This window comes from Nomascus leucogenys, chromosome 10 (genome assembly GCF_006542625.1).
Source record: "Nomascus leucogenys isolate Asia chromosome 10, Asia_NLE_v1, whole genome shotgun sequence".
NCBI classification, from domain to species: domain Eukaryota; kingdom Metazoa; phylum Chordata; class Mammalia; order Primates; family Hylobatidae; genus Nomascus; species Nomascus leucogenys.
The window spans coordinates 2,191,817-2,216,297 of NC_044390.1; the positions used below are offsets into that span (position 1 = coordinate 2,191,817).

Here is a 24,481-nt window from a genome sequence, read left to right on the forward strand (position 1 = left end):
TCCCAAAGTGCTGGGATTACAAGCGTGAGCCACCGCGCCCGGCCACAATGTGCCTTTCTTTGTTCTCTGTACATAGGAAAAGATCCCAGCATTCCACAGATGTGGCCACAATACCATCTTGAAATAGGACCTCATTACTCCATGGAATCTTAATTCCTCAGCAAATTTCCTGTCCCCATTGACCAGACCTCATCCTTTAAGAACAAAATCATCTTCTAGAATACACTGCGAGCCAGAGCTCACAGGTATTCAGAGAAGGCTAGAGCTATCTGGGGCATGGTACCTCATAAGAAGGCATCGATCCCTCATCACCTTATGTGCTTCTCAAGGATAGCTCCCTTTTTCCCTACAGACAGTAATTTCTGAGCCACCAGTGTTATTCGCAGAATCGTAGGCACAATGCTTATAGTGAATAAATACATGATGGTTAAGTGGAGAAGAACATTGAGAGAGGGCACTGGGCTACTTTAGCCATGCCTTTCGGTCTTTCATTTGCCAGAAAGGGAGAAATAAGGACTAAGACCCTAACAGGGTCTTTATGAGACAGGAAGGCGCTGAAGGAAAGGACTGAAAATCACAGGAGAAGGAAATGCCAACTTACTTGGGACATGACTTTAAAGTTTAAAAGCAATTTGTCAAGGTGCCATGTCTCATGCCTGTAATCCCAACACTTTGGGAGGCCAAGGTTGGGAGCATTGCTTGAGGCTAGGGGTTTGAGATCAGCCTGGGCCACATAGTAAGACCTTGCCTCTACAAAAAACTAGCCACGTGTAGTCCCATGCTATTTGGGAGGCTGAGGCAGGAGTAGTGCTGCAGTGAGCTGATTGCTCATTTTTCCCTCCTGATCCCTCTTTTTTAAGAGAAATTGTCCTGGGAAGGCAAAGTTAGGGAGAAAGAAAGGAGCTATAAGACGCCAAGTCTGTCCTGCAGTTCCCAAGATCAGCTCAGAAACCCTCCCTTCCCCTACTCTCCTCCTTTCCCTCATGTTCCAAACACAAACACGTTGTCATAACAAGATTCCAGATACTTGGGGCTGGGTGCGGTGGCTCACAGCTGTAATCCCAGCACTTTGGGAGGCTGAAGTGGGCAGATCACAAGGTCAGGAGATTGAGACCATCATGGCTAACACGGTGAAACCCCGGCTCTACTAAAAGTACAAAAAAATTAGCCGGGTGTGGTGGTTGGCACTTGTAGTCCCAGCTACTTGGGAGGCTGAGGCAGGAGAATGGCGTGAACCCAGGAGGCGGAGCTCCCAGTGAGCCGAGATTGTGCCACTGCAGTCCAGCCTGGGCCACAGAGCGAGACTCTGTCTAAAAAAAAAAAAAAAAAAAAAAAAAAAAAAATTCCAGATACTCTGCAGCTGTCATACGGTCAGGTATTTAATTTATACCTGTAATTCCCATGGGTTCCTGGGGCAGGGGGGAAGGGGTGGGGAGTCTTGAGGTGAGAGTGAGGGAAGGTCTGACCAAACCCAAGACCAGGACTACATTCTGGACCTGGGCTCTGGGACAAACTGTCTTAGAAAGCTCATGGGTGTCTTGGGAGATAGTTGCTTCATTCGGAGAATGGGCACAACAGAACCTGATCAGGAGCCAAGACATCTGACCCACACACTCTGGTTTCTCTGAACTAGGACAGTCTGAGGCATAAAGCTTTGTCCTCAGTCCGGGGCTTCCCAGATTTTCGCACTAACATTCCCCTAAAACAGCAGAAAGGATGACACACTTTCTTGGGAGGTAGTTTAAAGAAAACAAAGAAACTGCCAAGTGACAGATTTATCCTAAGGTTTCTCAGATCTCTTGACCACACCCCTTATTCTAGTATTACCAGGTATTTAGAACAATCTCCAGTCTAGAAAGAAACTTGCTCCAAGGAACAAGTTTATAGAACGGCTTATAGAATTAAGAAAACCTTAAATGGAAAAATTCACTTTCGAGTAGGGACAACAATCAGTAAGTGCTAGCTGCTAGTCACAGGGGTAATGGTAAAAGTCCTAATAGTAGTATCTGTTAGCTTTTATTTTTATTATTACTACTACCTAATCACAGAAATGGGAAACCAAAACTAGTTCCTCACACATTCTCCCTACTACCTAGTCCCCAAAACTTGCTCAGAGTCACCTGGGAAGAAAGAAATCACAGGTCCTGGGTTCCCCTCACACATATACCACCTATACCAAACTGGGTCTCAACACACAGGCGGGTACCCACACACAAAGTCAAAAACACTGGCTTTCCTTGGCCGGGCGCGGTGGCTCACGCCTGTAATCCCAGCACTTTGGGAGGCCGAGGCGGGCGGATCACGAGGTCAAGAGATCGAGATCATCCTGGCCGACATGGTGAAACCCCGTCTGTACTACAAATACAAAAAAATTAACTGGACGTGGTGGCGAGCGCCTGTAGTCCCAGCTACTAGTTAGGATGAGGCAGAAGAATGGCTTGAACCTGGGAGGCGGAGGTTGCAGTGAGCCGAGATCGCACCACTGCACTCCAGCCTGGGCGACGGAGCGAGACTCCGTCCCAAATAAATAAATAAATAAATAAATAAATAAATAACTAGCTTCCCAAGCACAAACAACACTCATCCACAAAAACTGGCTAGGGCTCGAAACCTTAGTCGGATAGTATTTTAGGCTTTATGGGCCACAAGATCTCTGCTGCAAGTACTGAACCCTGCCATTGTGCAAAAGCAGCCATAGAATAGACATAAATATACACAAGTATACATATTCAAAATCAGTGGTTCCCCACAGAGGTGTACACACCGCAAAAACTGGGCTCTAGAGTCAACAGTAAATAGTTCAGGCTTTGTGGGGCCACACATTACCTGTTGCCACCTACTCAACTCTGCCCTTCCGCAAAAGTGGATGCAGAAGCTAAACAAATGTCCAGAACATACACACATATTCAAAATCAGTGCCCCCCGCCACGTACAAAACCACAAAAATCGGCTCAGAGACACACGTATAAGAAAACACAAAGGTTCGTCCTCACACATGTTCAGGGTAACACAATGTGGGTCTCACCTACACAAACGGCGCGATCAAAACCCGGGACCCGCACGTCCAGATGACCGGGACGAGGCCATACTTTACATCTTCTCTCACAGACTCACAATTACGGAACGGTCACCTCAAACGACTTTATGGCGGACACTCCCGGACCTTCCGCTGCCCGCCCCTCCTCGTCCTTTCTCCCCCCCGGGGTCAGCCTCGTGTACCCCGTCTCAACCCCGACGCAGTCGGTCTCACAGCTAGCCCGCCGGCTGCGCAGGCGCAACACCGCATGGAACAGCAGCAGGCCGCGCAGGGGCCTTTGGGAAATGTAGTCCGGGCGCCACGCAAAGGACTGTGGGCCTCTTCGCAAAACGTGCAGGTGAGTCCCCACTGTTGGCAGAAAGAAACATCCTCCACTGCTCTCCCGGGTCAGTTCATCTCCGACCCGGACAGAGTAGAACCAGCGCAGCCCAAGCCTTCTTCACCTCACGTTCTGGGTGGGACCTTCCACAGCCTCGCGCATCCCGGTGGCTTCTGGATGTTGCAGGATGACTGCGTAGTGCGCACGCGCGGGTGGGGGTGGGGGGGGGGCGTCCGCGGGTGAGGCCGGCTCCAAACCTCGTGAAGGTGGGGGCGGGCTGGGGACAATAAGCCTTCACAGGGGAACGTGTGGTTGTGGGAGCGGGGAAGGCGGCGAATTGGGGAGGTTGAGTTTGGTTAAAGAGCTCGAGGAAGGGCCTCAGTGTCCACACGTGACCTCCTGAGAGGATGAAAAGCAGGGCCGTGCGCCCGTCCCCTAGGAGCCCGGTGCGCGTGCCAGCGCCGGGGGTGTGCGCAGGCGCGGGACCTCGCGCGTCCGCCCTCAGGACTGCACCGATCGTGCGAACGCGCTTGTGCGTGTGGCGCTGAGGGGGCGGGGCCTCAGGCCGGGGCTGGTGGTACTGTCCCCGAGAGGCGGGTGAGCGCGCGCCGCGTGGCCTTGTTTGGGGGCGGGGCCACGCTCCCGCCTGCGTGGTGCGTGTGTGAAGGGGGGTGCAGCGCGTGGTCCCGGGGTCCCGGAGGGGAGTGCGCAGGCGCTGAGTCCCTGCGCGGCTGTCACGGTGGTCGCCGCTGGGGTCGGAGCCTGGGAAGACCGAGGTGAGGGGGCTGGCGAGAGTGTGGGTGTGTCTCTGAAGGCGTGGGCGGCGCGCTCGCCACTGCGTGGACGTTCCTGCCCAGGCGTGCGTGGGTTTGCGCGTCCACGATGGCGTGGGCGTCTGCGCGGGTGCTTGCGTGGGCGGTGGGATCGCGCCTGCGTGGGTTCTCGGCCCGCGACGCCGTGAGGTTTGCGCCCTTTCGCCGCTGTGGCTCTCGGGGCTTGTGCGCCCGAGTGTGAAGTGGGCGCCGCGTGTGAGGCGAGCCGTGTGTGCCTGTGTGTGAGGGAGCTATGTCCGGACCGCGGATGTGTATCGCTGCGTGACCCACGCGAAGGAAACAATGGAGCCAGTGGGAAGCCGGGAGTGGGTGTGTGACGCTGGCTGTGAAGATTTGTGTTTCTGGAGTGTGTGCGTGTGTCAGTGTCAGGCTGATGTGGGCGTTTATTGTAGCCTTGGGTTACTGTGTGACTTGCCTGGGCGTCTGTCTGCCACTTAGCGTCAGTGGCTTTGCGGTTATGAGTGTGTGACTGTGCCATTCTGGTGTATATCTCACTGTAACCATGGAAATGGAGGCCCACAGGGGGAGAATTCTGAGCAGCTCTAAGGTGTGATGGGCTGCCCTGGAAATCTGTGGAACTGTTTAATTGTGCATGACTTTCCTCCTTGGTAAAATAGCATATTAATAGAACCTGCCTGGGTGTTATTGGGAAGATTAAATGGGATGACGTAGCTGAAACACCCTGCACAGAGCTTGTCACATACTAATCACCGTGTTTAGGTGTTGGTTATGGTGCTGGTGGTCGTTTTTCTTTGATCCTATACAGAGACAGAGGTAGTAGTGAATACTGGAGGAGTTTGCATCTCTGAACTTGGGACTGGGCGATCTTTGTCCACATACCAGGGCATCTGACCATCTCCAGTTGAGCAGTGGTGCGCTGCCCCCGCCAACCACCTGCGTTGTCTGTTTTCTGCATGTGTGCATTTGAGTGGAGGACAGAGCCCTCCACTGACGCTGCGTATGGTTGTGTCCCCTTCCTACCAGGGTAGCTTGGAAAATTAAGAGCATGGACTATGGCGCCCTGCTGTCTGGTGTTGACTCCTGGTTTCACCACTGGCTAGCTGTGTGACTGGGAGAGCTTACTTAAGTCCACCACCCCTCGGTTCACCTGTAAAACAGTAGTAATAACAACCAACCTCAGGTTTATGGTGAGCATAAGTAGAACTTGGCACAAGGAAGTGCCACATAAATGGTCATCATTTTATTATTAGCATAATAGCCGCAGGCGTCCCACACCTGGAGAATAAAATCCATAGGTAGAAATGCAAAAGGATGAGCCCCAGAGTAAAGGTTTCAGGTCCAGAGGTAAAATAACTTGGATGTCTAGATCAGGGCTTAGGTTCAGAATTGTGTAGTCAGGGTCCTGGGAGGGCAGCATTAGGGTAGAGGAGGTGGGGTCAGGAACAAAGGATCTTCCTGATGGAGATGTCCCTAGAGAGCCCATGGGGTCAAGAACAGAACTTTGAAGTATTAGGGACTAAGGGATGTTTCCATATAACACATGGGTCTGGAAATGTTTCTGTCCAGACCAGTGTTTCACAGCCTTGGCACTATGACATTTGGGGCCTGATAGTTTTTTGTTGGGAAGTGGGAGGGGGTGCTATTCTATGTATTATAGGATGTTGTGCAGCAACCCTGGGCTCTATTTACCATGCCAGTAGCACACCGCACCTCCCTGCGGGTTGTGACAAGCAAAAAAAAATGTCTCCAGACACTGTCAGATGTCCCCTGCAGGGGCAAAATCACTCTGATTGAGAGGACCGTGATGCAAGCGCATGGACAGACCCAAGGCATGATGACAGAGAAGAGTAAGGGAGCTGGGGAAGGCGGGGAGGGAAGAGATGATAAAGGGATAGTGTTCTGAGATGAGAAGAAAGGGCCTGCAGCCCGGGTAAGCTCCGAGATGCATTCATTCATTCAGCCAGTGAGTGCCTCCCATGGATTGGGCACTGTGCTAGTCTCAACAAAACAGGCAAGGTTTTTACTCAGCTGGAACTTATATTTAGTAGGAGAGACAAAAATAAAGTCTTTAATAGGTGCTGATAGGTATTTTGAAAAGTAAAGCAGGGTAAAGGGATTACAGGGTGTTGGCAGATGTTCTTTTCAGAGTCAACATCCAGGTCTCCCATGGGCATCTTGGTCAACTCCAGAGCCAGGAATGGCCACCAGTGGTGACCCTTTGGAATCCCTTGATTAGGGAATCTAAGAGTTTGACTTTGATCTTAACCAAAGACTTTTCTCTTCACTGAGGTCTTGACTTCAACAGAAACAGGTCAGATCTCTAGCCCTGTCTTTGAGACTCTGAGACTCGAACGTTATTCTAAACGATGGCTTCATGTTACTGTCACCTTGGAATGCTTTATTTAAAAAAAAAAAAGTGTGGGGGGGTGGGTCAGACTCAATCCCCAGAGATTCTGATTTAATTGGTCTGGCATACTGAACTGCCATCAGCTGTGACTATTTATTAGCAAGCTCCCAAGAGACTAATGTACGCACAGGGTTGAGAGCTACAGCTCTGAGTGCCTGCAGCCCAGGCCCCTTTGAGGCCTCTGGGAATGAGATAAATTGATTTGGAGGAGTCAGGGGGAGGATGCGAGTGACCTCTGCTTCGACGTCTTATCAAAAACAGTCCTCACAGCTGCACTTCCCTGCAGTAGGGGTATTCCTAGCCCCATCCTGCGAGTGAGGAAACCTAATGTGTTCCCAGGCAAAGTGGGGAAATGGCAGGCTAGACATGCATATACATAGGCCGAGGTCTTTGGAGAAATTGCCTACATATGTCCCTGGCCTCTGGGGCTGGCAGGTTCAGGCCAGGAGTGATCTTTGAATATTTGACGGCTGGTACAGCAAAAGCTGACTGGCCCAAAGGAGGCAATGAGGCTGTGGCAGTGCATTTAATGGCTGGTTTTCAGTATATCAGGACCCTCCCCCAATTCAATACCCAGCACAGCCCCCCAGGCTCAAAGGGGAACCAGGGAAGGAGGGGAAGTCCCCTCAGTTATTTGCCTCATAGGGGAGGCACAACCACGGTTCAGTAACTCTTTGAAGCATGTTCCCATCCAGGTTCCAGCCGTCCTCACCTCAGGAGGACGTAGCTCTGTGCCTTTCAAAGCCCTTTCTCATCTATCATCAGGGACTCAGAAGACGAGCCAGGTTTACAGCCCTGCCTTGATGCGGTATGTGCGATCCAGCCTTCTTTTATTTCGTTTGTTGTTTTGAAGATGTAATTATACATTCATGACACAAAATGCCAAAGTATAGAGAGGAAAAAGCGGGTTTTGGATTTTTTTTCCTTTCCCACACATATAACCTGGTTCCTTTCTTCAGGGACAGTCACTGCTACAAACTTTTTGTTTATCTTTCCAGAGCCTTTTCAAAGTCGTGTATTTGTGTACTATATTTTGTTTTTCTCTAAATGGCTTTTCTATATTTTTGCCCTTATAATACCATTTTATCCTGGAGGTTTTTCAGCCTTGGCACAGTTGGACGTTTTGAGCCAGCTCCTTCTCTGCTCTGGAGGGCTGTCCTGTGCATTGCAGGATGCTGAGCAGCATCCCTGGCCTCCACTCACTAGATGCCAGGGGCACCCCACCTCCCAGATGTGACAACCAAAAATAGCCTCAGACATTGCAATTTTCCCATGGGGGGCAAAATTTCCCCCAATTAGGAATCACTACTATGGTTCTCCTTTGTTTCTTTTAATATGTGATGTCTCATTATATGCATGTAATATTCACTTAGCCATTTTCCTATTGATGGGCTGTTAGGTTGTTTCCAGTCTCCTGATAGTGGTAGTAATAATAAAATTCTTAGCATTGGCCCTGCTTCCTGGCACTACTCTAAATGTGTTACGTATTTTGACTCATTTAATCTTTACCACAACCCTGTGAAGTCATTACTGTGTTTTGTCTCATCTTACAGATGAGGAAGCTCAGGCCCGGAGAGGACACATAGAGTGTCTAAGTCCACACAGATAGCAGACGGCAGAGTTAAATACTGAACCTAGACAGCCTGCTGCAGGCCCACACCCTTACCCAAGGAAATGTACTGCCTCTTTCTATAAACTCTGCCATGGTGAATACCCTTGTGTGTCTCTCATTGTGCACATGTGCAAAGTTGTCTGAAGCCATGTACAGGAAATAAGGTTGCTGGATTAAAGAGTACAACAGGGTTAAAGAATGTGGATCTTCAGTCTTAAAGACATTGCTAAATTGCCCTCCATTGAGGTCACACCAATTTATCTCCTCCAGCACTGGATAAGAATTCTAATCTCAGCCTTTTTAGTGGGTCTCAGTCTTCACTGGTCTCTTGGATGCTTGTTATATGGTTGACCCTTGAACAGTGCAGGGGTTAGTGGTACCAACCCCCTGTACTGTAGAAAATCCACATATAGTTTTGACTCCCCGAAGACTTAAGTACTAATAGTCTACTGGTCACCTTACTGGCACCTAAGCAATAACCTAAACAGTCTACTAACACATATTTTGTGTGTTACATGTATTGCATATTCTATTCTTACAATAAGCTAGAGAGAAGAAAATGTTATTAAGAAAATCATAAGAAAAATGTATTTACTGTTCATTAAGTAGGAGTGGTTTTCATTGTCGTGGCCTTCAAGTTGAGTAGGCTTGAGGAGGGAGAGGAGGGGCTGCTCTTATTGTCTCAGAGGTAGAAAAGGTGGAGGAGCCGGAAGGGGAGACCGGAGAGGTAGGCACATTCAGTGTAACTTCCACTGAAAAAAATTTGCATATAAGTGGACCCTCACAATTCAAACTAACATGGCTCAAGGGTCAACTGTATTGTGAGTTGAAAAGGAAAAGGAAGGCAAGCAATGACCATGGTCAAGTTACCAAAGACATCACATGTAAATATCTTAACAGCAGAGGTGAGGTAGGTTTTCTTTACCTCATTGTGTAGATGAGCAAACAGGCTTTGTGTAACTTTTTCACAGCCAGTAATTGGCAGAGGCAAGCTTTAAATCCAGGATTACCTAATATCGAACTGCTGTTCTTTCTTCCCCAGTAGTGCCGAGTTCCTTGAAGAAAATTATTTTATGGACAATGTATGAGTCTGTTTTCACACTGCTGATAAAGACATACCTAGACTCACAGTTCTGCATGGCTGGGGAGGCCTCACAATCGTGATGGAAGGTGAAAGGCACGTCTTACATGGCCACAGGGAGAATGAGAGAATGAGAGCCAAGCGAGAAGGGTTTCCCTGTACAGAACCATCAGATCACATGAGACTTACTGCCATGAGAACAGCGTGGGGGAACCACCCCCATGATTCAGTTATCTCCCACCGGGTCCCTCCCACAACATGTGGAAATTATGGGAGCTATAATTCAAGATGAGATTTGAGTGGGGACACAGCCAGACCATATCAGACAAGAATCATCTTCTCAAATTTGGGGTGCATGGCTGAGTGCACACACCTGTGAAAACTGCAGGATGAATGCATTACAACTTCCCGGAACAAGTCATTTTACCTAAGTGATTGGAAGGGGAAAGCCAAGTGATCTGCTTATCTGGTAAATCATTTAAAACATGATTTTTACATTAACACAAACCCAGATTTATTATGAAGTAATATGCACAAATGAACATGTTTCAAAACAAGAAATCAAAAGAGTTTTCTGTTACGAGCAGCTGCTTTGGGATATATCTCAAACCACAGAAATAGGCATTAGCCCTCCTGTACTTTTCAGGGATGTCTGCCCAAAGTTTGAGAATTCCCAGGCAAAGAATAGGGCTTTGTTCTCAAAGGCCCTGCAGCGGTGGTGTGCTGGAGCTGGCTCACCCAAGCCATTCAGCCCCATGCCAAGTGACATCAGTTCAATAGCTTACAACCTGCTGTGGTGGGAGTGTGTATTAGTCTGTTCTCACACTGCTGTAAAGAAATACCGGAGACTGGTAATTTTTAAAGAAAAGTTTAATTGGCCCATCGTTCTACAAGTTGTACAGGAAGCATAGCAGCTTCAGGGAGGCGTCAGGAAACTTTTACTCATGGCAGAAGGCAACGTGGGAGGTGGTGTCTTACACGGTGGGAGCAGGAGAAAGAGGCAGGGGGGTGGTGCTACACACTTCTAAACAACTAGATCTCGTGAGAACTCTATCATGAGAACAGCACCAAAGGGATGGTGCTCAACTATTCACGAAGGATCCATCCCCAAGATCCAGTCACCTCCCACCAGGTCCCACTTCCAACATTGGGGATTACAATTAAACAGGAGATTTGGATGGGGACACAGATCCAAACCATATCAGAGTATTTACTCCATGGAAGTTGTAAACACTATAAATCACCCCTGCAGCAAGCTGCTTGTTAAACATTCCCCAGCACACCACTGTCCTAGGGTCTAACACAGCCCAGAATTCAGGTGTCCAGGATTCAGGGCAGGCCTCTTGGTCCCCATCTCTGTACGAAGGAAACCTCGCTCAGAAAAGTCAGAATCGAAGGCCACTCTGCTCAGTTCGTCACCAAGCCCTCGCTCCTCAGTCTTAACATGATATGCTCAAATTTTCCCCAACTCCTGTGGCCACTCTACTATGACATAAACATACATATAGGGATGTTTTCAGGAAGCATTTCACCACACTGACACCTCCCGTACCCTGCCAGGGTGGATAGTGGACTCCTGCCCTGTGTGAGGAGTGCCAAGTGTGCGGCTTGTGGATAGGGCCTCAAATCCAGGCTCCATCAGTTAAAGCTCTGTAACAACAGGCGGGTCATCATCCCTCTCTCATCCCCGCGATGGAAAATAAGGACTCTGGGTGGTTGATTTGCCATTAAAGGTTAAAGGAGATGGTGTAATGCATATAAAGGATCCAGCACAGCTTTCATTCTCATCATTATTAACTGAGGAGGTGATGTTGCTGCCCAGGCATGGAGTACATTCAACACACACACCTGAGCACATGCATAGAGCACGTGGGCAAAGGACGGTCAATGCGACCTTTTCCCAAACTCACATCCCACAGAACTGGCCCCACCTGGCACTTGTAACCTCAACAGCAATGATGGTAAATACAGTTTACCTTAATGGAGCACTGACTGATATGATCTCATCTCATCCTCCAACAGCCCTTTGTCCTCCCTTTGCAGATGTAAAGGAGGGAGGTAAAGACCCAGCAAGGTTCAGTAACTTGCCCAAGGTCACACAGCTGCACACATGAGAACATTGGTCAACGCATTGTCTGGTAGAGGACAAGAGGTAAAGCCAGAAGGCAAATGTGCTCACAATGGAATGTGTTTCCGCTGTGAAGACGTGGCACCTGATACATGTGAGGGATACCCTCACCCTGGTTTAGTGGGTGAAGGAAGGCTCCTTGAAAAAGTGTTGGTAAAGAAAGTTAATATTTATCACAGAGCCATTCAGTCATTCAGTTAGCAAACACTTAAGCCCTTTCCGTGTGCTGGATGCTGGTCTAAGGCACTTGGAATACAGAGACGCCTGTCCTCAGGACGGTTGACAGTAAGCATAATAAGCAAATTCTGCAGTGAGTTACACCACAATAAGAGCTACCGAAAAAAGAAATATCTGAACTAGCTGTGAAGGGTAGGTTGGGACAGCTTGCATTGTTAAATAGAATGGTTAGTGAGGCTTGTTGAGGAGGTGAGATTTGAGCAGACCGCAGGAAGTGAGGTGGGGCTGTGGCAGCCCCTTCAGGGACTAGCAGGGAGGCACTGGCATGGGGGTGGGGGTGTAGGACCCGAATGTGATTCTTCATTCTTACAACTCCCTCCAGAAGTAGGTTCTGTATTGTCCCCAGTTGAGAGGTGAGGAAACTGCGGCACAGATAGGTTCAATGGCTTGCGCAGGGTAACACAGCTGATAGGAACACTTGCCACCCTCAGGTAGTCTGACCCCAGAGTGATGTGTTTACCACCAGTGGAGGCCGCCTTGCCCTTCCCTTTGACCTTGGCTAAAACAAGGCAGGACCCTGAGCTTCCTTAGCATGAGGGAGCTCTGGATATGCGTGCGTGCATGTGTGTGTGTGCACGCGTGCAAGAGGGAGGCAGGCAGAGCTGCTGTTTCAGGCCTCCTTTCTGCCTCTCGGAGTGGCCTCACAGGCCGGCTTCAGCGATCACCAGCCGACCTCTTCATCTCACCCTAGCCCTGTAATTCCCCTGAATTACAGATGTTTTCAGCACCAGGTCACTGACAAAGCAAAAGAAGCCCATTTATTGGGCATGAAGACTGGAAGGAAATGGTGGAAGGGTCACTGTATTCATTTCCTCTTGCTGCTGTGACAAATTGCCACAAACTTAATGGCTTCAAGCTACACTCATTTATTCTCTTACAGTCCTGAAAGGCAGAGCTACAAAGCCATGTCAGCAGGTGCTCCTTCATCTTCAAGGCCAGCAGCATAGCCTCCATCTTGCAATTTCTTTTTCTGTCTGACGCTGATCCTCCTGCCTCCCTTTTATAAAGAGGACCTTTGTAATCATGTTGAGCCCACTTGGGCAATCCAGGATTGTGCTATTGAGAAATAACTATTTAGCCTTTAACCTGTTTCCTGGCATAAAACTCCTGAAATCTTAGAATTTCCAAAGTGATGTCTGTGAACCCAAAATATCGGAGACAAGTCTTAGTCAATTTACAAAGTTTATTTTGCCAAGGCTAAGGACACACCCATGACACAGCCTCAGGAGGCCCTGACATGTGTGTCCAAGGTGGTCGGGGCACAGCTAGGTTTTATACATTTTTGGGCGACATGAGACATCAGCCAGTATGTGTGAGATGTACATTGGTTTGGTCCGGAAAGGTGGGACAACTCGAAGCTAGGGAGGGGCCTTCCAGGTCATAGGTAGATAAGAGACAAACAGTTGCATTCCTTCAAGTCTCTGATGAGCCTTTCACTGAACACACAGTTTACATGTGACAGGAGGGTAGAGGAGTAGTCACTTATGCCTTGGTCTGGCTTAGTGAAATAGGGCAAAGGGAGCAATCAGCTATGCTTTTATCTCATGAGTTCTGTGTGTCCTTTGTCCAAAAAGAATTTTCTTGTGGGCATAGTGTGAGGGAGGTACGTGGTTAGTAATAAAAGGGGAGGCAGGTTTGCCTGAAGCAGTTCCCAGCTTGACTTCCCTTTGGCTTAGTGATTTTGGGGTCCAGAGATTTTGTTGTGGTTGTTTTTGAGACAAAGTCTCGCTCTGTCACCCAGGCTGCAGTGCAGTGGTGTGATCTTGGCTCACTGCAACCTTTGCTCCCAGGTTCAAGCAATTCTCCTACCTCAGGCTCCAGAGTAGCTGAGATTATAGGCATGTGCTAATTTTTGTATTTTTAGTGGAGACGGGGTTTTCTCATTTTGGTGTGTGGGGAAAACTCCTCACACATGTGGTCATGGATTGTTGTGGTGTGACAGCAGAGGAAAAACGGTTTGTGTATTTTCCATTTTCAGAATAATCTCCCCCGCCCCCAAGATCCTTAACTTCATCACACCTGCAGAGTTCCTTTTGCTATGTAAGGTGCCATATTCATGGGTTCTGAAGATGAGGATGTCCATATCTTTGCGGGGGGCCATAACTCTGGTCTACCACAGTCACTAATGCCCCAGTGCCCTCACTCCCAGGCAGATGAAGTCAAGTATCCCCCTTAGCCTGATGTGGCCTGCATGGCACACAGTGCTAATTAGAGGCCCCTCCTGGACCATGGCTCACCTGCATGGGTCCCCACCGCTTCTTGCCCAGTGAGTGTTGCTGGAAAAGAGGGTCCCAATCCAGACCATAAGAGAGGGTTCTTGGATCTTGCACAGGAAGGAATTCAAGGTGAGTCAGAGCACAGTGAAAGAAGCAAGTTTATTGGAAACTACTCTGTTACAGAGTAGGGTGTTCTCAGAAAGCAGGAGAAGGAATGGGAAACTGTAAGGAGCTATCATTAAACCTGGAATGTGCAGATGCGCTCACTAAAGGTAGGGCTATTTGTGCTATCAGTGACCATTCATCCTTCAGCCTAAGCCTGGTCATTGATGTTATCTCTGAGTAAAGTGGGCTGCAGTCTCAGGACATCTGGACATTCTGCAGGCTTGGTGGGAGATGTTCTGTGTGTCCATAGATTTTCTGTAATTGTAATAGGTGATCAGCTCAGGATGTGGCTACTTTCAGACTGTAAGCATTAACATTATAGCGGGGGCCTTGTGAGCGCCTAGCTACTCACTTTAAGATAGAGTCACTCTAGTCATGTTTTATTAAACCAGAGGCCTGGTAACCAGGGGTCCCTCTAACAAGAGCACCAGAGGAGTGGGGTGTGGCTCAGGGCACCCTCCTGAGGGGCTGGGAAGCCACACCTCCAGCTGCCTCCCATTGGGGCCAGGACATTGATCATGTGCCCACCTCAACCCCATCTGTTGCAGAATGACTGTTCATTGGATCCTCATTCTAAGGCTGATACAGCTGAGGGGTATGATAGAGGAGGGGTTACCTCTTACTGGCTTATGTTTCAGAGTCTGCAGGGCCACCTCCCAGGTCCAGCATTCTCAAGGGCCTCCCAGGACCCAACCTGTAGTCATGCTCACAGCTAATGATTTATTACAGCCAAAAAATGCAGAGCAGTATCAGCAAAGGGAAGGGTGCACAGAGCAGAGCCTGGGGAAGCCAAGGCCAGGCTCCTGGGAGTCCTCTCCCAGTGCGGTCCTGAGTGAAATACTAATTCCCTTAGTAACGAGTTAGAGCAACACATGCGAGGTGCTGTCTACACAGCATGCCCGTTAGAGACTCAGTGTCCACGTTTGTTATTGTGAGCTGGTTACATCGGCATCCTCTGCTTGGCAGATAACAATATTGCAGACTCCCAGGAGGAAAGCAGGGGTTCAGCATAAGGCGTAAATTGTGTGCTCCCTGCAGCATACAGTGAAGCTGAAGGTATTCTTAACAGTCAGGAAAAGTTTTATATCCGTGTAGGGAATGGTCTCCCAGCCAGGTCCTTAGACACCAGCCTGGGGCTGACCCTGCACACAGGCCTCTTGGGAGAGCAGCCTCAAACCTGCCCTGCTGGTCTTCTCTGCTCAGCTTGTTTCCTCTGACATGGGCAGAGGTGAGGGAGCCACACAGTATGGTTAAGAGCCAGGCATTCGGGGCAAATGTCTAGGTTTGAACGCTGGCTCTGCCACTGGTCCACCTTATGATGTTGGGCAAGTGATTCCTTCCTCTCTGTGCTTCCACCTCCCCATCTGGAAAATGGCATTAGAACTGGACTTGCCACCAGATGTGAGAATTAAAATGATAATCTTCAGTGTTGCTTAGCACATGGAAGCACTCAACATTTATTCATCTTGTTAATAATTCATCTTAGTATTCCTATTCTTAACTACTACTTTATCCTACAAAGAGAGAAATGTAATAATCCAAGCATTCTTCTGCCTAGCTTCTCTTAAATAGGACAAGGCCATCTTAGGATCCATGTTTCGTATCAAAACATATCCGTTACCTAACTCTGAACTCAAGCCTGATGGCCTGGGATTTATTTATCTTCTTCTACCTCCACCCCTATGGGGACGAAACAAATATCTGTAGAGGGAACATCCGTTATTTCCATTCTCCAGGCTGTATCCTGCTGTACTGTTTTCATTACAAAGTCACAAAAAGCTTTTGGGGACATTTCTGCTGTTGTTGGCAGCAGGGTATGATGATGGCATTCTTTGAAGGCGTGTGCTGGAACATTTAGGGATGAACTGTCATGTCTACAACTTTCAGACAACTGCCTTTTTAAAAAAGGGTAGGAAAAATGTCAGCATTTGGTGAAGAGTAAATAGGCATTCATTGCATCATTTTCTCAAGATGTCAAGCTTTCCACAGTAAGGGAAGTGAAAAGTATGTCCCCATTTCTGTCCTCTCCAAAGACACATGTGGAGGGCCAGGGAATGGCTGCAGCAGAACTGTGTCTCTGGGATGGGGTTTCAGCACACTGAGGATTTGGTTGAGTTAGTCAACAAGTGTTTATTGGGCACCTGTTCTGTGCTAGGTAGGTTCTCAGCCCTGGGAGTAGAGCGGTGAACAAAACAGAGTCTCTGCTTTCCAGCCCAGATCATTGTGTGTGTTTAGGGAGGGGGGAGGTACTACCCACATAAACACCCACATAAACACGCTGTTTTCAGAAAGCGGTGAGTGCTATGTGGAAAACGGGGCAATACAATAATAGAGCATGCGGTAGCACTGCCCTACAGAAACATAATGTGAGGCATATAATTTTACATTTTCCAGAGGCTACATTGAAAAGGGTAAAAAGCAACACATTTATCATTAAAGTTAATTTTGTTTTGTTTTGCTTTGTTTTTGAGACAGAGTCTCACTCTGCTACCCAGGCTGGGCTGCAGTGGCATGATCTTGGCCCGCTGCAACCTCTGCCTCCCAGGCTCAAGCAATCTTCCCATCTCAGCCTCCCAAGTAGCTAGGACTACAGGCACACACCACCACACTCAGCTACTTTTTTAATGTTTTATAGAGACGGGGTCTCACTGCATTGCCCAGGTTGCTCTCAAACTCTTAGGCTCAGGTGATTCTCCTGCATCAGCCTCAAAGCATTGGGATTACAGGCATGAGCCACTGTGCCTGATCCATTAAAATTAATTTTAATAACATTTAACTGATTATATCAAAATATTAACATTTTAACATGTAGCCAATATAAACAGTTATCAATGAAATAGTTATTTTTTCATACTAATAGTTTACATTTTTTCATACTGAGTCTTTGAAATCTGATACAAGTTTTATACACACGGTCCATCTAGACCCTTAATTTTTAGTGGAGATACCTGATCTGTATTTAATTTCATAAAACCTTTGGAAAAGCAGAGTCACATACCCAAGTTGTTCCAGACATACTTTAAAGTTTTACAGTAACCAAATCGAGTATCAGTTTTTCATTTTACATTAACAGTAAATTTTAATAATTTTAGCAATAATTTTAAATTTTATTTTATTATTGTTTTAATAGTGAAGTGATTGGAATGAAAATGAGTTCCAGCCTGGGCACAGTTGCTCATGTCTGTAATCCCAGCACTTTGGAAGGCCTAGGCGGTCTGATTGCTTGAGCCCAGGAGTTTGAGACCAGCCTGGGCAACATGGCAAAATCCTGTCTCTGAAAAATACAAAAATTAGCTCAGTGTGGTGGCGGATGCCTGTGGTCCCAGCTACTCGGAAGGCTGAGGTGGGAGGATCGCTTGAGCCGGGGAGGTTGAGGCTGCAGTGAGCCAAGATCACACCACTGCACTCCCGCCTGGGCAACAGAGCAAGACCCTGTCTCAAAAGGAAAAAAAAAAGGAAAGAAAATGAGTTCCTCAGTTCCAGTAGTCTTATTTCCCATGCTCAGTTTTCATATGTGGCTAGTGGCATTCACATTGGACAGCACAGGTAGAGACTGATACAGGGCAGAGATTCTTTTGAGATGGGTGGATAGAGGGGCCCTCTTGAGGAGGCGATCTGACCACATCTTCCCTCCTCCACTCCACCCACCCTAATCATGCCACCAACATTTTCCCTGGGTTTCTGCAAAGCTATCTAGTGAGTCCTCTCCTCACTCCTGCTCCCTCTCCTAACACAGTTTACCCACCATATAGACATGCCCCAGTTTTTTGTTAAATGTTGTCTGATGGTGTCACTCCCCTGCTCAGCTCCCCCTCCTCCCCCAGTGATGTCACACTTGGGATCAAATCCCAGCTGCTCAGCACCCCTTTCATGATCCGGCCCCTCCTGCCTTAGCCCACTGTCCCCACTGCACTCACTCTGCCTCAGTACACAGACCTTGCTCTCCTCACACCTCGCCTGCGCCCACCCACGACGCAGAGGCACCTGCTGTGCCTCTACCTGGAATGCTCTTCCCCTAGCACCCACATGGCTCATGTTCTCATATTTAGACCTCAGCTCAGTGTGACCTCCTCAGAGACACCATCCCTGACCATCCCACAACTCTAACCCCTCTCCTGGCCTGTTTATTGTTCATAGCAATGACCATGACCATCATTGTGCTTTATATGGACTTGCTTTCCCTACTGGAATGTAAGGTGCTTGGGAGCCGGCACTCTTCCACTCTAACTCACTGCTCTCTCCCCAGTACCTGGGACAGCTGGACACCCAGTAGGTGCTTAGTAAATACTTGTCAAATGGATGGCCAGAGGTCTGTACAGTCCTTATTTGCCTCCTGATCAAGAACCTGCTATGATCTTAGGCACAAAAAGGGTTGGCCGTGCCCTTCCCTGACCATGAGAGGGTGAGGGAGGACAGGAATGCGCCAGGTGTTCTGACATCTGTGTGTGTGCATGTGCATATGTGTGTGTGTGTGTGTGTGTGTGTGTGTGTCCAGGTTAGGTAGGGGCCTGTGGACTCTGGCACTGCCCAAAAGACCCAGTTGGCCTCATGTCCTGTCTTCTCCCCACAGCCCTGCCTTACCAGCTCTCTGCCCCTCTCTGAGCGTGGACCCTAAAAGGGGAGGAAAGGATGCCTTCCGCACGGGGGAAATCCAAATCCAAGGTAAGTGGCAATTCCTCTTTCTTCTGGAACACCCCATCGTGTCTTGTGAGATGTGAACCATTTGCTTTCCTTCCGTGGAGAATTGTTGCCTGTTGGAGATCCATCCAACACCTAGTCCTTGGTTTTCTCCCATTGCCATGGGGGATGAGAACCTGAGAAGGGCCCAGCAGCCAGGAAACTGCCCAGCGGGCCTCTCTCCATTCCCAGTGTGCACGTGGCACTGGCCTGTTGGTTCAGCATACCTAGGGGCTTTGCCAGTGCCAGGAGAAATGCCCTCCCCAGGAGAAATGCCCTCCGTGGAGGAAGATGAGAGCCACTGTGATTTCTCAGCATGGAGATGAATGCCGAGGTGGGGCCTGCAGTAGCAGAGGGGACTTGACATGTGCTCTGGAGTTAGTCTTGTTTTGTGGTTTTGTTTCTCCTTGTAAAATCCATGTTTAATGGAGGAAATCTCTTTAGCTAAGGTCCCAAGACTAAAAGGCACCACATAGCCCTGCTATTCCATTGACTGCACTGGCGCAGGCAGTGAGGTGCTATGTGCAGCCTCCTGTGGTCAGCATGCTCCACCACTATCAATCATCGAGTGGTTTTTACAACAGGCATCTCAAATGCAGTTTCCCATAACAAGCGTGTTTGCTTTCAGTTATGTGTATTAGTTCCCCCTTGCTGCTGTAACAGATTAGCTGCAAACTTGGCAGCTCAAAACAGCACGTGTTTATTATCATGCAGTTTTGTGGTTGGCGTCCAGGCACAACATGGTTTAGCTGGGTCATCTGCTTTGGAGTTCACAGGGCTGAAATCAAGGTGTTGGCCAGCTGTGTTCTCATTTGGGGCTCAGGTCCTCTTCCAGACTTGCTGGTTATTGGCCAGATTCAGTTCCTTCCCACACTTTCCACCTGACCCTCATTTTTCATCTTCAAGACAGCAAGAACCAATAACCAACTGGCCAGGTCAAGTCCAAGATAATCTGCCAAGGTCACATGATCAGTAACCTTGATTATACCCTCAAAGAACCTTTTGTCACGTGTGACATATTCACGTTTCTTGGAGAGCATGTGGTTAGGAGATTAAATTGGGAGCTGTCTGGGCTGAACACTAGCTTCTCCATTTACTAGCTGTGAGACCTGCAGTAAGTTTTCTCATCTCTCTGGGCCTCAGTTTCCTCATCTGTAACATACTGTGATTCCGCTCTGTCAGATTCACATGAGCACTAAGTGAACCAGTACAGTCAGGTGCTTAGAAGAATGCCTTGACTTTGTAAATGCCTGGTAGATCCAGGTTGCCACGTGTTCTTAATGCAACATAATTTTAATAACAGCTATGTCTTATATTGTATTTTATTTAATTTATTTAATACACCTGCCCCTTTTGGCCTCAGAACCCTGAATGCTTCCTGAATGATTCTTGGTACCTTGTGTCTCCCGTGTTTAAGATGTGTGTGCCGTTTCCTCCAGCCATGTGGAAGCACAAGTCCATGGTGAATAGACATTGGATTTCTCATTTCAGGCACCTATAACATTTGGGGACTTGGCCATCTACTTCTCCCAGGAGGAGTGGGAATGGCTGAGCCCCATTCAGAAGGATTTGTATGAAGATGTCATGTTGGAGAATTACCGGAACCTGGTCTCGCTTGGTAAGGCTCTTCTTCCCCCACAGTCCAGAACAAGCCTATTGAGGGACATGCATCACTCTGGGTCTAGTCAGGAAAATGGAAGCCACTGCAGTTTCTTTTTTAAAAGAGCTTTATTGAGATATAATTTACATACTATACAATTCACCCATAAAAAGTGCACAATTAAATGGTTTTTATAATAGTGTATTCAGAGTTATGCATCCATCACTACAATCAATTATATTTTCATTATTCCCACCCAAAAACCCAGTACCCGTAAGCACTCACTCTTCGTCTCCCCCGGCCACTCATCTCCCCCAGATTCAGCAACTACTAGTCCACTTTCTATCTCTATGGTTCTATCTCTATGGATATGCCTGCTCTGGGCCTTTCATACATATGAAATCATAAATATGTGGCTTCTTTGATTTCTAACGTTTTTGAGGTTCATCACGTTGTAGCATGTGCCAATAACTCATTTCTTTTCATTGCCAAAGAATATGTATGGTATGGATAGACCACATTTTGTTTATCCATTCATCAGTTAATAGATGGGCATTTGGGTTTTCACTCTCATTATTTTGATATGCTGCTATGAACATATACAAGTTTTTTGTGTGGATGTATGTTTTCATTTCTCTGGGGCATATACCTAGGGGTAGAATTGCTGGGTCTTATGGAAACTCTGTAGGTAACTTTTGAGTTCTTTTGATATAAATTTTTTTTTTTTTTTGAGACAGAGTCTCGCTCTTTCGCCAGGCTGGAGTGCAGTGGCGCGACCTCAGCTCACTGCAACCTCTGCCTCCCGGGTTCAAGCGATTCCTCTGCCTCAGCCTCCCGAGTAGCTGGGACTACAGGCACCCGCCACCACACCCAGCTAATTTTTTGTATTTTAGTAGAGACGGGGTTTCCCCATGTTAGCCAGGATGGTCTCTATCTCCTGACCTCATGATCTGCCCACCTCGGCCTCCCAAAGTACTGGGATTACAGGCATGGGCCACCGCACCTACCCCTCTTTTGATAGAATTTAAAGAATTGATTTAAGAGGTGTTGTTGAAAGGTGAATAGTGGACATTGATGTAACAGAGACAGTAACTGCAGGATGCTGCCACCATCCCTGGGGTTGGAGGGACAAAGGGAAGAGTTTGGGGTTTTTAGGGCTTCAAGGAAGGTCCCCTCAGATCTGGGACTCAGATTTCTGAAGGAGGGGGCAGTGTGCTGCCTGGTTTGTTTATACTTCTGAGGAGCCAGAGGAAACTGTTTCTGGGAGTACAGAACTAAAAAACCCAGACACTGAGACCAACAAAGCCCCTATTGGTGGATGTTGACAGGAAGCAGCTGGTGAAGCAGAAGTGAAGACACCAAGGCCCCAGCCCTGGCACCACAAAACAGATAATACAAGGGTGAGGGTCTGGAGCAGAAAGACAGTAACTTCATAACCAGCCTCAGGAGTTTCTGACTCAATTCTCAGGAAAATAGTTTGCTTTGTCGAATTAAAATTTAGCAACTCTACTGGCTATAATTTAGATTCCTGCCTCCCCGTGTGAGATTTAAACAACCAGACTCAACACCGCACACTCTTTAACACCAGATGTTTGGGGGTTTTCCCGCACACACCAAACAGTTCTCCAGCAGACTCCAGCTGGGTGTCCTCCAATTCAATTCTGACACTGTCTACCTGGAGATAGCGTCACATCCCACAGGGTAAGAGCCCAGTCCCACAGGACTGTCCCCTACTTCAGAGGCCAGTTGCATGTCCAGGCCTTCCGACTGACCAGCTCTAAATTAGGGGAGTCCCATGACCCTCTCCTCAAGTTCAGTCATTTGCTAGAGTAGCTTTCAGAACTCAGGGAGGCGCTTTACTTATGCTCACCAGCTCAGTGTAAAAGACACTACAGCAGATGCAGTTGAACAGCCAGATGAAAGGGATGCAGAGGGCGAGTTATGGGGGGAGGGGCACAGAGCATGCACCCTCTTACTGTACCACCTTCCACGTGGTCAGCAACCCCGAGGCTCTCCAAACCCAGTCCACTGGGGTTTTTAAGGAGGCTTCAGGTAGGCAAGGTTGATTAAATCATTGGCCATTAGTGATCAGCTCAGCCTCCAGCCTCTAACCCTTCCTCAGAGGTCAGGAAATGGGACTGAAAGTTCCAACCCTCTAATCACATGATTGGCAACCAGCCCCCATCTGAAGGCTGTCCAGGAGCCCCCAGCCACAGTCTTCTCATTAACATACAAAAGACACATATGCAGGAGATTCCCAGGGTTTAAGGAGCTGTGTGCCAGGAAACAGGGATGAAAAGCAACTACATATTTCTTCTTATAAATCACAATATCACACTCCCCATTCTCCAGCTGCCCTTCACATCCCGTGTGCTCCCTTCATGCTACTAAACCTGCAATCCTGTTGATGCAGAGCGTGGCTCTGACTTCTGTGGTGCCCACATTTATGATAATTTCCCATGTTTGTCCCACATACAGGTCTTTCGTTTCGGAGACCAAATGTGATCACCTTATTGGAGAAAGGGAAAGCGCCCTGGATGGTAGAGCCAGTAAGAAGACGCCGGGCTCCTGGTGAGTGACAGAGAACCAAGGCAGCATATGTCTCAGTCTACTGGGGCTGCTATAACAGAATGCCATATATTAGGTGACTTAACAAACAACAGAAATCTACTTCTCACAGTTCTGGAGGCTAAGAAGTCCAAGATCAATGCATGAGCAGATTCGGTGTCTGGTAAGGACTGCTTCCTGGTTCATAGGTGGCACCTTCTTGCTGTGTCTGCACATGGAGGAAGGAGTGAGGGAGCTCTCTGGGAGAGAGATTATAGGTGATTATAGATGATATCTCATTCATGAGGGCTCCACCTTTGTGATTTAAACACCTCCCAAAGGCCCCACCTCCGAATACCATTACCTTAGATGGTAAGATTTCAACATAGGCATTTGGGGAGACACAAACATTCAATCTATTGCAGCATAGAGGCAGGCGTTCTGCAGAAGAGCTCATGTGATTGTGAGGGGGCAATCTCTTTAAGAGATTATTTGTGTGCCTCTCCCACTAAAAGGCCTGTGCAGAGAATTCAAGTCTCTTCAATATGAGTCCTAGAGGAAGAAAAAGCAACATTTAGTAAGCCCTTACTAGGTATCAAGCACTCTTCTAAGTTCAGGGTCTTCCTCCCAGCAACCCCATAAGGTGGGTGCTGTTATTACCCCTACTTTATAGACAAGCAGACTGAGGCCCAGAGAGGTTTGTTGACTTGCTCAAGGTCACCCAGCTAGGAAGGAGCAGCAGAGGAGGGTTTGAGGCCCAGCCTCTGCCTGTTTCCAGAAGCTCAGCTCTCCACCACCTTATGCCCACCTGTCCCCCTGCATCTCTGCTTTCGTATTTCCCTTCAGAGAAGGTATACATTGCCCTCTCTGTTAATACTTATGATAACATTCAAATCTGCATGATTTTTGTGATTCCTTTAAAAATATTTTTTAACTCTTTTCTCCAAGTGTTCTTTTCAGCTACTTTTCAAGGATTCATTGACAAATAGGTTCCTCTTTGGTTGGCCAAGTTATATATTTTGTATATTTGTTTCTTTAAGTAGCATTCATTGAGTTTCTGCTTAGATGGGATGCATCACCTAGGAGCTAGGGATCAACATTTTGGTGTAGGCTGGGAGAAAACGGCACCACCTCAAGCGTCTGGCTTTGGTGACCTCCAGGTTCTGAGGGTGTGTAATGAGAAGCCAGATGGAAGCACAGTGCAAAAAGAGGACACATATGCATTATTTTACATCTTAATTTCAACATGAAGAAATATCCTTTATTAAAATACTGTTTTTAAGTTTAGAAGAAATTTAGTCATATAACAAAGTTTAGAAAAAGGAAAAGACAAAAACAGTTACATAGAGTTAATCACTGATTGCTTGTTTATTTTATGAAATTGGATTTCATGGTTATTATAAGGTTTATATATTTCTGCTTTTTTCACATTTTGTTTTAGTAGAAATGTTCTATGTTACTAGTCTCTCATTTCCTATTTTGCATTTAGATTCTAATTTATTATTATTAACATCAGCGTATCTGCATTAAGTGCTTTTACCTGTTTTCTGTAGTACTGAGTCACAGAGGGGGAGCTCTAGATACTTCTGAATTACTTTGCAGAAGAATTGTCAGATCACCAGCCCCCAGTAAAAAACCCTAGGCACTAGGTCTTTAGTAGA

At 47.6% G+C, this 24,481-nt stretch overlaps 2 protein-coding genes across 4 annotated transcripts in view; one reads left to right on the forward strand and one right to left on the reverse strand.

The window, feature by feature from the left end:
* ZNF471 (zinc finger protein 471) overlaps window positions 1-3,279 on the reverse strand; it is a 48,677-nt gene extending 45,398 nt beyond the window's left edge. Inside the window, exon 1 of the mRNA XM_030819535.1 lies at window positions 3,026-3,279. The gene's annotated coding sequence lies outside the window, so the exon portion shown is untranslated. The remainder of the gene's footprint in view (window positions 1-3,025) is intronic.
* Window positions 1-24,481, forward strand: part of ZNF667 (zinc finger protein 667) — a 54,612-nt gene that overhangs the window by 12,216 nt on the left and 17,915 nt on the right. The window contains exons 3-6 of one of the 3 annotated variants that reach the window (XM_030819537.1): window positions 6,938-7,365; window positions 18,567-18,658; window positions 20,165-20,291; window positions 22,752-22,844. In XM_030819537.1, coding sequence (XP_030675397.1) covers window positions 18,626-18,658; window positions 20,165-20,291; window positions 22,752-22,844 — 253 coding nt within the window. In that variant the 5' untranslated portion in view covers window positions 6,938-7,365; window positions 18,567-18,625. Of the gene's footprint in view, window positions 1-4,003; window positions 4,133-6,937; window positions 7,366-9,211; window positions 9,720-18,566; window positions 18,659-20,164; window positions 20,292-22,751; window positions 22,845-24,481 lie in introns of those variants that run through there. The other 2 variants (XM_003277224.2, XM_030819538.1) reach the window with 2 other exon arrangements.